This window comes from Monodelphis domestica, chromosome 4 (genome assembly GCF_027887165.1).
Source record: "Monodelphis domestica isolate mMonDom1 chromosome 4, mMonDom1.pri, whole genome shotgun sequence".
NCBI classification, from domain to species: Eukaryota; Metazoa; Chordata; class Mammalia; order Didelphimorphia; family Didelphidae; genus Monodelphis; species Monodelphis domestica.
This window is the reverse complement of record NC_077230.1, coordinates 173,962,422-173,977,303: the sequence shown is the minus strand read 5'-3', so window position 1 is coordinate 173,977,303 and position 14,882 is coordinate 173,962,422. Positions and strand designations below refer to the sequence as shown.

Below are 14,882 nucleotides of genomic sequence, written 5' to 3'. Positions count from 1 at the left end.
TCTCTGCCATACACTTCCTCCATGAAGTCTTTTAATCCTGTTCTTCTTTAGAGTTCTTCATTAGTTATTATTGTATCATATGTATACCCACTATCTTTAGCCAGGCAAAATTTTTCTTCAAAGAGCTTGTAGGACAGAATTTGTTCAATCAACAAATTTGAAACACAATAAGCACAACTGGATCTTTTATTCCACGTCTTTCATTTAATTGTGAGATAGTAAGGATGTGGTTCATTGCTTAGTAACATTTGTGAGAGATTATTTGTTCCCTGCTAATACTCTCATCAAGAATGCTGATTCATGTATAAATGACTCTCATAATGATTTTATATACATTGAAGGACAGTATGTTCTTTTGGTCATCCTTTTTTAGTATTAAAAAGGTTTTGTTTTTTTTTTTTCCTATGCCTTTGAGATGTTGTTATTGAGCACATTTCTGTGATCAATTCTCTGTGATCCTTTTTGGGGTTTTGTCAGCAAAGATATTGTGGTGGTTTGCCTGTTCCTTCACCAGTTGATTTGACAAGTGAGGAAATTGAGGCAAATAGGGTGAAGTGGCTTGCCCAGGATCATACGGCTAGTAAGTGTTTCTGACTGGATATGATCCACTGTGCTTCCTAGCTTCACCAGTTCCTTCAGATACTTTATATATTATTAGTCTCTCAATATACTCACAATCATATTGCCTCCAGTGCCTATCTCCTTTTTGTTGCCTTTTACACTGTCGATCATTCTTCCTTCTTTTATACTCTTCATTATGTTTTGGTGACACTATGATTCTTCTCCTACCTATTTGATTACTCCTTAGTCTATTACTGGATCTTCATTTAAATCATGCCTAGGTAGCTGGACATCCTCCCGAATTTATTACTGGACCTTCATCCCTTCTTCTTCTATACTATTTTAGAGTGGTATCTCACAGTTGTTTTGATTTGCATTTCTCAGATAATAAGAGATTTAGAACACTTTTTCATGTGCTTATTAATAATTTTGACTTCTTTATCTGAAAATTATCTGTTTCCCTTGTCCATTTATCAATTGGAGAATGGCTTGATTCTTTTGTACAATTGATTTAACGCTTTATAAATTTGAGTAATAAGACCTATGTCAGAGGTTTTTGTTATGAAGATTTGCCCACTTTGTTTCTTACCTTCTAATTTTGGTTTCATTGTTTTTGTTTGTACAAAACCTTTTTAATTTAATGTAATCAAAATTATTTATTTTACATTTTGTGATTTTTTTCTAACTCTTGCTTGGTTTTAAAATTTTTTCTCTCCCAAAGATCTGACATTTATATTATTCTGTGTTTACCTAATTTGCTTATAGTTTCCTTTCTGTCATTCACCCATTCTGAGTTTATCTTGGTGTAGGTTGTGAGATGTTGATCCAAACCAAATCCCACCCATACTGTCTTCCAATTTTGCCAGCAGAATTTTTTTTTTATCAAATAGTGGATTTTGGTCCCCAAAACTGGGATCTTTGGGCTTATCATAGACTGTTTTGCTGAGGTCACTTAACTCAAGTCTATTACACTGATCCTCTTTTCTATCTCTTAGCCAGTACCATATTGTTTTGAAGACCACTGCTTAATAGTATAGTTTCAGATCTGGGACAGAAAGGTCACCTTCCTTCACATTTTGTTTCATTATTTACCTGGATGTCCTTGATCTTTTGTTCTTCCAAATGAACTTTCTTATTTTTTTCCTAATTCAGTAAAAAATGTTTTTTGGTAGGTCAATGAGTAAGGCACTAAATAAGTAAATTAATTTGAGTAGAATTGTCATTTTTATTATGTTAGCTTGTCCTACCAATGAACAAACGATGTTTTTTTCCAATTGTTTAGATCTAGTTTTAATTGTGTGGTGAGTGTTTTGTAGTTGTGTTCATATAGTTCCTGTGTTTCTCTCAGCAGATAGATTGCTAAGTTTTTTATATTGTCTAGGGTGATTTTAAATAGAATTTCTCTTTCTAATTCTTGCTGCTGAGATGTGTTGGAGATATATAGAAATGCTGATGACTTATGTGGGTTTATTTTGTATCCTGCAACTTTGCTATTAGTTGATTCTCGAGGATTCTTTAAGTAGACCATCAAATCATCTGCAAAAAGTGATAGCTGGATCTCCTCATTGCCAATTTTAATACCTTCAATTTCTTTTTCTTTTCTAATTGCTACTGCTAGTGTTTCTAGTACAATGTTAAATAATAGAGGTGATAATGGGCATCCTTGTTTAACTCCTGATCTTATTGGGAATGCATCTAATTTATCCCCAATGCAGATGATGTTGGCCGATGGTTTTAGAGATATAACTCTTGTTATTTTTAGGAAAGGAACTTCTATTCCTTTGATTTCTAGTGTTTTCAATAGGAATGAGTGTTGTATTTTGTCAAAGGCTTTTTCTGCATTTATTGAGATGATCATGTGATTTTTTTGTTTTGCTTGTTGATATGGCCAATTATGTGGATGGTTTTCCTAATATTGAACCATCCTTGCATTCCTGGTATAAATCCCACTTGACCATAATGAATAACCCTCATGATTACTTGCTGGAGTCTTTTTGCTAGTATTCTATTTAAGATTTTTGCATCTATGTTCATTAAGGAGATTAATCTATAGTTTTCTTTCTCTGTTTTTGACCTGCCTGCCTTTGGAATCAGTACCATATTTGTGTTGTAAAAGGAATTTGATAGAAATCCTTCTTTGCATATTCTGTCAAATAGTTTGAATAATATTGGGATTGGTTGTTCTTTGAGTGCTTGATAGAATTCATTTGTGAATCCATCTGGTCCTGGGGATTTTTCTTAGGGAGTTCTTTGATGGCTTGTTCAAGTTCTTTATTTCTTCCTCTGTTAATCTAGGCAATTTATATTTTTTGTAAATAGTCATCCATATCACCTAGATTTCCATATTTGTTGCTATATAATTGGGCATTATAGTTTTTAATGATTGCCTTAATTTCCTCTTCATTAGAGGTGAGGTCTCCCTTTTGATCTTGGATACTGTCAATTTGGGTTTCATCTTTCCTTTTTTAATTAGATTGACAAGTACTTTGTCTATTTATTCATTTTTCAAAGTGCTAGCTTCTATTCTTATTTATTAAATCAATAGTTCTTTGACTTTCAATTTTATTAATTTCTCCTTTGATTTTTAGGATCTCTAATTTAGTCTTCATCTAAGTATTCTTAATTTGTTCACTTTCTAGTTTTTTAATTTGCATGCCCAATTCATTGACCTCTGCCCTCCCTAATTTGTTAATATATGAACTCAAGGATATAAATTTCCCCCTGAGTACTGCTTTGCCTGTATCCCATAGATTTTGAAAGGATGTTTCATCATTGCCACTGTCTTCAATGAAGTTGTTAATTGTTTCTATGATTTGTTCTATAACTAACCAATTTTAGAGAACTGTATTGTTTAATTTCCAATTAATTTTTGATTTTCTTCTCCATGTACCCTACTAATTATTATTTTCATTGCATTGTTATCTGAGAAGGCTGCATTTATTATTTCTGCTCTTTTGCACTTGTTTGCAATGTTTTTATGCCCTAGTACATAGTCAATATTTGTGAATGTACCATGTGCTGCTGAAAAGAAGGTGTATTCCTTTTTGTCCCTATTTCTTTTTCTCCACATATCTACTAACTCTAATTTTTCTAAGATTTCATTCATTTCTCTTACCTCTTTCTTATTTATTTTTTTGGTTTGATTTATCTAGTTCTGACAGAGGAAGTTTCATGTCTCCGACTAGTATTGTTTTTCTATCTATTTCATCCTTGTGCTTTACTAGTTTCTCCTTTAGAAATTTGGATGCTATGCCATTTGGTGCATACATGTTGAGCACTGATATTTCCTCATTGTCTATACTGCCTTTTATCAAGATTTAATTACCTTCCCTATCTCTTTTAACTAGATCTCTTTTTATTTTGGCTTTGTCAGATATAATGTTTGTGACTCCTGCCTCCTTTTTATTAGTTGATGGCCGATAGATTTGGCTTCTTCCTCTTACTTTTACCCTATTTGTGTCTACCTTCCTCATATGTGTTTCTTGTAGACAGCATATGGTAAGGTTTTGGTTTCTAATCCACTCTGCTATTCGCTTGCATTTTATGGGTGAGTTCATTCCATTCACATTCAGAGTTATGATTACTAGCTGTGTATTTCCTAGCATTTTGATTTCCACTCCTAGTCCTGTCCTTTCTTCTTTCACTATTTCCTTCTACACTAGTGTTTTGTTTTTAATCAGTCCCCCTAGATCTCACCCTTATTTTACTTCCCTTTCTACCCCTGCTCCTTTCTTATTCTCCTCTTATTTTCTTTATAGTCTTTTTAAAATACCCCCCCACCCTCACCATCTCTTGTATTGCTTCCCTCCCCACCAGTCCATTTGTTACCCTTCTATTTCTGTATAGGGTGCAAATCAATTCTCTGCCCCAATATATTTGGTTGTTCTTCCCTCTTCGAGTCAATTTCAACGTACGTAAGAGTGTTTCCTATCTCCAACCTCTTTACCCTCCCTTCCAGTGTTCTACCCCCTCCTGCCATAAGCATCTTTGTCACATGTAAATTTACTCCATTTTGTTCTTTTTCCTATTTCTCTTAGTATTAACCTCTTAAAAAATACAAAACTCTAGTTACATATATGTGTGTGTGTGTGTGTGTATTTTTTGCATACATATATCTATATGTATATTTATATTTTGGCATTTCATCCTATACAGTTGGTCACACTGTTCCTTCTAAGTATAATTCTTCTAGCTACCCAGATGAAAATAAAAAGTTTTAAGAGTTAACAATATCCTCTTTTCTTGTAGGGATACATATCATTTTAACTTATTGGGTCCCTTAAAAAATTTTTATTGTTTGTTCAGGTTCTTTTTGTTTTTGTTTGTTTTTCCCCCTTTCTTAATTACCTTTTGATGGTTCTCCTGAGTTCTGTGTTTGAGCATCAGATTTTCTGTTCAGGTCTGATCTTTTCTTTATGAATGCTTGGAATTCTTCTATTTTATTAAATGACCATACTTGCTCCTGTAAGAATATAGTCAGTTTTTCTGGATAGTTTATTCTTGGTTGTAGACCAAATTCCCTTGCTCTCTGGAATATTATATCCCATGCCTTTCAGTCCTTCAGTGTAAATGCAGCCAGATCCTATGTTAGCCTCACTGTAGTTTCATGGTATCTGAATGACTTCTTCTTAGCAGTTTGTAATATTTTTTTCTTGGTCTGGTAGTTCTTGAATTTGACTATAACACTCCTTTGTGTTGTCAGTTGAGGATTAAGTACAGGAGGCGATCTTTGGATTCTTTCAATCTCCACTTTTCCCTCTTGTTCTAGAATGTTGGGGCAGTTTTCTTGGATAATTTCCTGTAGGATGATGTCCAGGCTTTTTCTTTTGTCATGGTCTTCCGGTAAACCAATGACTCTTAAGTTGTCTCTCTTGGAACAATTTTTTAAATCTTCTGTTTTATGAATGAGGTGTTTCATATTTTCCTCAATTTTTTCATTATTTTGGTATTGATTTATAGTGTCCTGTTGCCTTGTGAAGTTGCTTCCTTCTAACTGTTGTGTTCTGGTTTTTAAAGATTGAATTTCATCCCTGGCTTTTTGGTCATCTTTCTTCTGGTCTGATTTTCTTTGGAGGTCATCTTTCATTTTCTTTGCCTCATCTTTCATCTCCTTTGCCTCATTTTCAAGCTATTTTCTCATTTTAGTTCAAGGGCCTCTGTTTTCAGATGACTTATCTTGCTTTTTAAGTTCTTTTCCCATTTGTCTTCAGCCTCTCTTAATTGTGTTTTGAATTTTATTTTGAGTTCTTCCAAAGTCTGTGTCCAATTCACTGGAGTTTTTGCGGATTTGCTTGCTGTTCCTTGATCCTCCTCTGTTACATGTGCTCTTTGTTCATTGCCTGGATAGAAGCTGTCCATTGTAATTTCTTTTTTTTTCTTTTTCTGTTCTTTTTCATATTTGCCCCTTCTTTCCCCCCCGTAGTTGCCTGTAGTCTTGCTCCTCTTATTATGTGCTGGATCTGTGATCTGGGCTTTTCTGTTGACCTTCACTCTTGGAGCTTAGCAAGGCTCTCAGAGCAGTCCATGGGGGAGAGGTATTGGAGCTTGAGCTTCCCTGATCTCTGAAGCCTTGATAATATAAACCCAGCTGAATTGAACTAATGGAGCTTGATGTGCTCTGAGGCCAAAACCTCAGGAAGGGGTGGGCAATATGGAGTGTCTTAGCTGTGATTGGGCTGCCTTCTTTAAGGTTCTCCTCCAACTGCATCCCTGCTGCCTGTGTTCTATACCCTGAGCCTGGCACAGCTTTGCCCACAAGGTACTCCCCCTAGACTAGCATCATTGCCCACCCACAGATTCAAGCCACTGCTGGAGGTTCAGTACTGTAGGTGGGGAAAGGGTTCTGGGTCCATCCTTCTTCCTTCCCCTTAAGGCCAAGTGTTCTTGAATTCAGGCTTTTTGAGGGCATAACTTTTAAGTTGATTCCAGCAGGAGGATTCCTTGGTTCTGTCATATTGTTAGGTGTAGTTTTCAGTTCCCTAGGGGCATTTCATTTTTAATTGGTGAGGAAGGGTTTTCAGAGGTCTGAACTTTTGCTGCCTCTATGCTGCCATCTTGAATCTGCCTCCTCGTGCTAATCTTAATCTCTGCTAATGATTTTTAAGTCTATTTTTCCAGACATAACCTCTCTCTTGACCTCTAATCTCAGTGTATTATTGAACATCTTGAAGAGATTAGGTAAGTTAAATACATGCCAAAAACTGATCTCACACTAAAACCTCCCCTTTCTTAACTTCCCTTTTGCTACAGAGGGTACTATAAAACTCCCTTTTCCCACTCAGTCTCATAATCTGACATCCTGGACTACTCTTCCATCTCTCATATCCAGTCCATTGCCATGTCTTGTTGCTTTGACCTTTATAACATCTCCCTTTTTGTGACATTTCTCCATCCTGATTTTCCTCCTATCTGACTACTCCTTTTCAGCCTCTTTTACAGGATCTTTATCCAAGTCACATCTGCTAATCATGGCTGTCTCTCAGGATTCTATCCTTGTCCTTCTTCTCTTCTATACTATTCACGTGGTGATAACATCAGCTTCCATGGATACAATGATTTCTTTATGCCAATGATTGCCTCCTGTTTGGTCTCCTTGTCACAATTCTCTCCCCTCAATTATAATAGTGATCCTAAAGAACAGGTCTGACTGCCAACCCACACTGCCTCAACTAAATTAACTCAAGTGGCTTCCTTTCACCTCCTGTCTCAAATATGAAATCCACTGCATGGCATTCAAACTCATTCAAAAGCTGCCTCCACTTCCTTTCCAGTTTTCTTAAGCCTTACTTTACCCTTATTTGCTTTGTGATAAAGTGACACTGACCTTCTTGCTTTTCCTCTCACAGGACATTCCATCTCCCTACTCAGTGAACTGACTATATCCCATGCCTATAATTCTCTTCCTCTTTATCTCCATTTCCTGGCTTCCTTTAAGTCCTAGCTAACATTATACTTTCCAAAATAAGCCTTTCCTAGTGCTCCTTAATGCTAATGTCTTCCCTGTAAGATTTTCATCATTTATCCAGTATATAACTTGTTTGACTAACTAACTAATTAACTAACTCACTATCTATCTATCTATCTATCTATCTATCTATCTATCTATCTATACTTGGTCTAATTCACCTGCTTTTCCTATTTTATTCCTTTATTGTTATTTCAACTGCCTTTCCAAGAACTTTATTGATGGATTAAAATTTCTTAAAAAGATTTTTTACAAAGATTTTCCATTTTTTTCTGTTTGTATTCTTTGCCATTTTCAATTTCAGTTGTATATCTTGCCACATTTTCTTTAAACTGAATTTACCCTTTCTGCTATACTTTTCTTTTTGAGATTATATTATTCATAATCATCAGACATCCTTCCTCCATAAGATTTTTCAGATAAGTTTACATTCAAACATGGTGCCTTTACATATTCCCACAATTTGATGAAATTAGATGTTTTCACTCACTAAAATGATTGTGGACTTTTTAGTCTATGTTGGGCAATTGATTTACATGGCTTAAACTTTTGGATGAAATTATTATTGGAGGATTGTAGAAAAATGTATTAATTACCTACTATTTGTAAGGCATCGTTATAAATACATTACAAATATTATTTCATTTGATCCTTATAGCTAGTAAGTGTTTGAGGTAAGATTTGAATTCAGTTCTTTCTAATTCCAAGTCTAATACTCTAACTATAGTTTATGTTAATGTTGGTTCTCTTGTTCATTCACATTTCTTATTTTCAAATACTTGTTTAAATAATTCAAGGTCCAATCATTTTAATTTTGTCCAATGTATTTTTCTCATTTTTTTAAAAACAAAATCTGACCTTAGTTATGATGAATCAATGGTCTGCCTATATACAGATAGATAATTACTTTATCAGTAACAAACTTTTCCTGTGTATTATTTGACACTTCCTCTATCTAAATACATACCAATTCTTTTATTTAAGAAAGCATTCATAATACAGAGAAATGAAGCTTCTTTTTATTCTATCCTTTCTCATTTCTTTTTCCCTAACCATACTTTCATTTAATAGATTTCCATAGGCAAAAAAAAAATATTCAGAGGGTGTGCAGCCTACTAATGATGCTCTGCTTATAATGAGGCTGATCCTCAGAAAACAGATTTCTCTTAGGAAAATCATACTTGAGGCCTTTATGATATGGACGATCCTGCTGGAGCTAATGATCTACTAGTCCAGCCTTCAAGAGTCCAGGGCCACTTTCATACTCCAATTGAAGGTGTTTGATGCAACAAACAGATTGCCAAAACTATGAAGCTTCCCAAATGTTGACCAGTCAATGAACAATGAGTTGGGTACAGAATTCAATAGTAAGAGTAAATTGGACTGAATTTTCCTTAGGAAATTGTAGTGTCATGGATCCCAAACTGCTTTCCATCTCATAATACCATCTGTTAAGCTTAACATTCTCCATGATGTTATCCATCTCTGAATCATCATACTTGATTATCTCAGAAAAAATGAGAATTTTAGCTGCTTTATTGGGAAATGAAAAAACAATATGGTAGAGATACTACAGTATATCACTCAAGATGAGTTTCAAGTAAAAAAGTAGCTTAAAAGACACCATCAAGGATATGTGTGCTAAAAAGGAAGTAGGTTACATCACTATTTATCAAAAATGAAAGACCAGATAGACATTCACATACATTACAGTACTATGTTGGATAAAATTACAAAGAAAATGTGGAGGCTTTGTTACAGTAAAAATAATAGCCATTCTGATGAAATGTGTACATGTTAAATTATGTTTGGAAAGGTCAATTATGGACCTGTGACTGCATAGATATGGGGATTTTATGGAAAGAAAAGTCCCTTCACTATAATAGCTAGATGGCTATTCTACAACTAGTCTAACAGAGGTTTGGGGAAGAGATGTCAAACACATAGCAGCAAAATGTCCAAGTGAACCTGAATCAGATTAAAACATAATTGGGAAATACTTAACAAAATATGTAAAAGTGAAATATAATATAGATAATGTTGATTTGTGGTTTTCTAAGGCAATATGCCACCTCAAATTTCTATTCAAGTTTGACACTACTGTTTGGGGCACAGAAAGGCTGTGACTTACCTCCATTCACCAAGTATGTGTGTTGCAGAGGAAAGACTTGAACTCTGGTCTTCATAACTGAGGCTCTTTCTCTATCAACTGTTGGTTCATGATTCTTCTGAATACTGTTATTCCAACTACTTGCTAAACCTCTCCCTCTGAATGGACAATGCACCAGAACCTCACATTCAGCAATTCCAAATGTGAACTCATTGGTCAAAACCTTCTGGTCTTCCTTTCCTAATGACAGTTACTTGGGGTACAAGCTGTCATCTTAACCTCTTCCTTCTCCCCATAATATCTAATCTTGTTGATTCTGTGACCACTGTATCTCTCCTGTCAGTATCTACTCCACCAGAAGTAGAACCCTGAACTGCCTTAGAAAATAATAAATTAACATTATCTATGTGTATTGCATTTAATTACTTTGTTAATCATTTCTCAATTAGATTTTAATTTGGTTCAGATAATATTTTGTGAGCCTTGAGTTTGATACCTCTGTCTCACTCCACACACACACTACTACCACTGTAGTTTAAGCATTTATTACCTCTCACAAATGCCTTCCTCACCTTGCCAGTTAATCCTTTTCATAGTTGTCAGAATAATACATGCCTATCCATACCATTCTCCTAAAAACAAAAAACAAAAAAAACCACAACCTTAAATAGCTTCCTATTTTGTCCATAGTGCTATTTCATCATGGTAGGAAGCTGTAGGTAAGGAAACTCCCTCTAGTAAAGTCCTTTAACTGCCAAACATGCTCCATATTATTCCTTAATCAGAATGTTAAGATCCTCTAAATCTAGTGTCAACTTTTTACTTCCTCATACTTCTTTCATGTTATTCCTCTCTAGGAATTTTATGTTTCATCTAGACTGGGCATCTGACTCCCTTGTATCTGTATTTGACCTACCATGTTATGGGAACATATTTCCTCTACATCTCTTCCTGAAGAAATCCTTTTCTTCAAGGCCCATTAAGGGTACCACCTACTCTGTAAAATTTTTTCTTCTTCCCCTGGCCGCAGAGACTACTCATCAAATTTTCTTAAAGAACTTTGCCTGCATCTTTCTGTTTTTCCCACTACATATTTCAATTTGTCAGTTTTATGCACACCTTTATCCCTCATGTTAAATCCCTGAGGTCAGAGATTGTGTCACTTTATCTAGATATTCCTAGCATCTAATGGTGACTTGCACATAGTAGGTACTTTATGAATATTTACTTGAAGTCGATTGCAATTATTTGAAATTTAATAAGGATATCAGGAGATTAGATTATCTGGGCAAGATTTAATATTTATTGATTCCTAATTGGAAATGACTTTATTGACTCATGCAATTTAGTTCCATGAAAATTTCAAACTATTTACTAAAATTTAATGATATTTCATTAATAAGTTTACTTTAGACCATGTGATCATGACACTTGGTAGAAGCAGAGTTTTAAAATAAAATGTGTATATGCAATATCTAGCTTAATATTTTATATACCATTTTAGTAAAGAGTAAAGAAGTTGCAAAAGATGAACTTTACAAAGATTTTATTCTTTTTTCCAACAGGTATGTTTCTAGCTGAAATGATAGAAAAATATTTTGTGTCCCCTACCCTATTTCGAGTGATCCGTCTTGCCAGAATTGGACGAATCCTTCGTCTTATCAAAGGAGCAAAGGGTATCCGTACACTTCTCTTTGCTTTAATGATGTCCCTTCCTGCTCTGTTTAACATCGGACTTCTGCTCTTCCTGGTCATGTTTATCTATGCCATCTTTGGAATGTCCAACTTTGCTTATGTTAAAAAGGAATATGGAATTGATGACATGTTCAACTTTGAGACCTTTGGCAACAGCATGATTTGTCTCTTTCAAATTACCACATCTGCTGGTTGGGATGGTTTGCTTGCACCCATTCTTAACAGTGGACCCCCAGACTGTGACCCTGAAACAATTCACCCTGGAAGCTCAGTCAAAGGAGATTGTGGCAACCCCTCTGTTGGGATTTTCTTTTTTGTCAGTTATATCATCATCTCATTCCTGGTGGTGGTAAACATGTACATCGCTGTAATCCTGGAGAACTTCAGTGTTGCTACTGAAGAAAGTGCTGAGCCACTGAGTGAAGATGATTTTGAGATGTTCTATGAGGTTTGGGAGAAGTTTGATCCAGATGCTACCCAGTTCATAGAATACAGTAAACTTTCTGATTTTGCAGCTGCCCTCGATCCACCTCTTCTTATAGCAAAACCAAACAAAGTCCAACTCATAGCCATGGATCTGCCCATGGTAAGTGGAGACAGAATTCACTGTCTTGACATCTTATTTGCTTTTACAAAGCGTGTTTTGGGTGAAAGTGGAGAGATGGATGCTCTCCGAATACAGATGGAAGATCGGTTTATGGCATCTAATCCTTCCAAAGTCTCTTATGAGCCAATCACAACTACTTTGAAACGGAAACAAGAAGAGGTTTCTGCTGCTATCATTCAACGTAATTTCAAATGCTATCTTTTTAGACAAAGGCTTAAAAGGGTACCAAATGACTATAATGATGATAATGGTAAAGGTAGGATAGACCTACCTATTAAAGAACATTTAATTATTGATAAACTAAATGGTAACACTACTCCAGAAAAGACAGATGAAAGTTCCTCTACCACCTCTCCACCTTCATATGATAGTGTAACAAAACCAGATAAAGAAAAGTTTGAAATGGACAAACTAGAAAATGGAAGTAAAGGAAAAGATGTCAGGGAAAATAAAAAGTAAAAAGAAACAAAGAACTGTCTTTGTGATCAATTGTTTACAGCCTGTGAAGGTGATGTGTTTGTGTCAACTGGACTCCTTTAGGAGGTCTATGCCAAACTGACTGTTTTTTTCAAACATACTTATGGTCAGTGCCTCTCACAAGACAGTGACCCTTCTCTATCACTGTAACTCTGTAAAACAGGGTAACAACACTGACAGGGGGTTTCTGTTCTCACTACCAACTGACACTGCAGAAGAGAAAAGACAAAATGGCTACTTAGTCTATAGGGATCAGTTAAGTTCTGCAAAGTGATCAATGTGATAACATAAACACCAAACACTTTTAGTATAGCAACTGTATCCACTGTAATTCACATGTGACATTTGCCATGAATTTGTTGTTTTTTAAAACAAAATTTGACCAAGTTATTTTATCATTTCCTTAATCCACAAGTTGTTCACTACACTTTGTGGCTCTTTCTGTAAATGTGTTTAAATTTTTTAGGGAAATGGATAAGAACCAAGGATTCTGCTCTATTGTTCCTCAATTATACAGACAGAAATTATTTGATATCACGATAGCTACAATTCTAGTTTATGCCCAGAGAGGGAAATGATACATAATGTCAATAATATTTGCAATCCTTCCATTTCTTATATGGCCCTAAATCTGGTAGTATTTCAGCTTGTTATGTGTATCTCATTCTAAACAGTTTTTATGTGCCTGTAAAGTCTCCTCAAATTTTTAAATGGATTATTTTTATGAAAATAATTCTGTTTCAGCAAGTGCAAATTTCCTTTCAAGTATCAAAGTCCTACATTTTGTTTTGGTTAAATGTTGCTTTCTAGAAAACAGATGAAGGAATCTGTTTCAGCAAAGTAACAGACAAAACATATCACATGAGTATAGTTGTTCCCACACTCTCCTGCAGTATTGCTTAGCCATCTTCTGCTCTCAACGAAGCTGACATTTTTGTCAATGAAACAGCCTCTGTTATGTAAATAATTATTTTATCCTGTGGTGCATGTTTGAGCAAATATATATGGCCAGATAAATAACTTTTATTGGATCAAATATGTGCCACAGTATGTGTATTTTTTTTTTTTGCAAGCGTGCAGCAACAAATACGATGTATCCTATACCATTCATTATACATAGTTTGGAGGCTCTCACTAACGCATGTCAATATTGCCTGTGCTGCTGCTATAGCTTCTGACTCTTTCCATTCTTCATGTCTATTATAGGGAGCCATATGTTGGTGGTAGAGTGAAAACAATATTCAACCAGACCTCTGTCTACTGTGTCATGAGTAATAGTTTACAGTTCTTTAACAGCTTTTTTAGTTTTGCTTTTCAAATTTTAAGTGAATATCATATGGTGTCTATCAAGATTTAAGAAAACACCTTGCAGACTGCCTATTCTGTTAAAAAACACACCTTTACTTCATTTTTTGTTTTAAAAAACATCTGTTAAAACATCTTTAAAATATAAATATTGTAAAAATTTTGTTTTGTCAGCATTCTGTACATGAAAATTATTTTCAGGTTGGTATCATGGCAAGTTTATTTTACTTTCTGCTTTCACATTTTTTAAAAATGAGTAACAACTACAAACTTTTGAATCCATAATACTTTTCAATGAAGAACTTCTCAAAATAAAAGTAAGAGAAAGGGTATTTGTGGGTTCCTTTGTTTTGATACAATATTTCCAATCATTTTATAGTGCAAAATGCATTGTTAGAAAAAAAGACTCAGTTCATCCCAACTATACCCATTGCAACATAACCCATTTTCTTAATCATTTGAGCTTTCAGTATTTATTTGCATAGATAATTCTTATATTCTTTAATCCATGCTGCTCTAGATTTGTTGCAGAAATTCTGTGTGATCCCCACTCTTGAGTCACAAAAGCAAAGTAGCGAAATTGTATAATTACCCAACATAAAACAATTTGTGTTTCTTACACAAGCAAAAATTTAATGTCTAGAGTCCTTTTATAAAGCTATTAACTTGTAGTGAGTGTATTGGTGACTTGCATGCGAGAAAATGCTATTCCCTTAAAGAATGGTGAGATACATTATTATTGAGCCAAAAGAATAAATATTTCATTTTTTATTATATTTAACTTCTTGGCCTCTGCTCTTTTATTGTTGAGAGTTAAAAGATAGACTGTTCTTAATTTGGGAATTTTGTACTGATTTTCACAGCTAAACATGTAAAATTTCTTGTTAATTTTATAAGAATGTGGTACATCATCTCAAGAAGAAGGGAAAAAAGATTCATTATTAGTATGTGTGTGTGTGTGTGTGTAAACATCATTGTGTATAATGGTTTCCTTGTTCCTATTTGTCCCCAAAACATAAATAGCAAAACTGCTATCCATCTATAATATTTTTAATAGTGTTTCCTAATTCTGATTGCCAGTTCCTAATGATTATTATCCTGGTACCCTAAATTCTGATTCCAAATCTTTCCAAAATAATTGGGCTCTTTCCCCAACTTTTTGT

General features: G+C 34.6%; 1 protein-coding gene across 9 annotated transcripts in view; it reads left to right on the top strand.

Moving 5' to 3' along the window:
* SCN3A (sodium voltage-gated channel alpha subunit 3) overlaps positions 1–14,500 on the top strand; it is a 158,312-nt gene extending 143,812 nt beyond the window's left edge. For all 9 annotated transcript variants that reach the window (XM_001367117.3, XM_056797209.1, XM_056797207.1 and 6 more), the window contains one exon: positions 11,201–14,500. In XM_001367117.3, coding sequence (XP_001367154.1) covers positions 11,201–12,396 — 1,196 coding nt within the window. In that variant the 3' untranslated portion in view covers positions 12,397–14,500. The remainder of the gene's footprint in view (positions 1–11,200) is intronic.
* Positions 14,501–14,882: the final 382 nt, after the last annotated feature.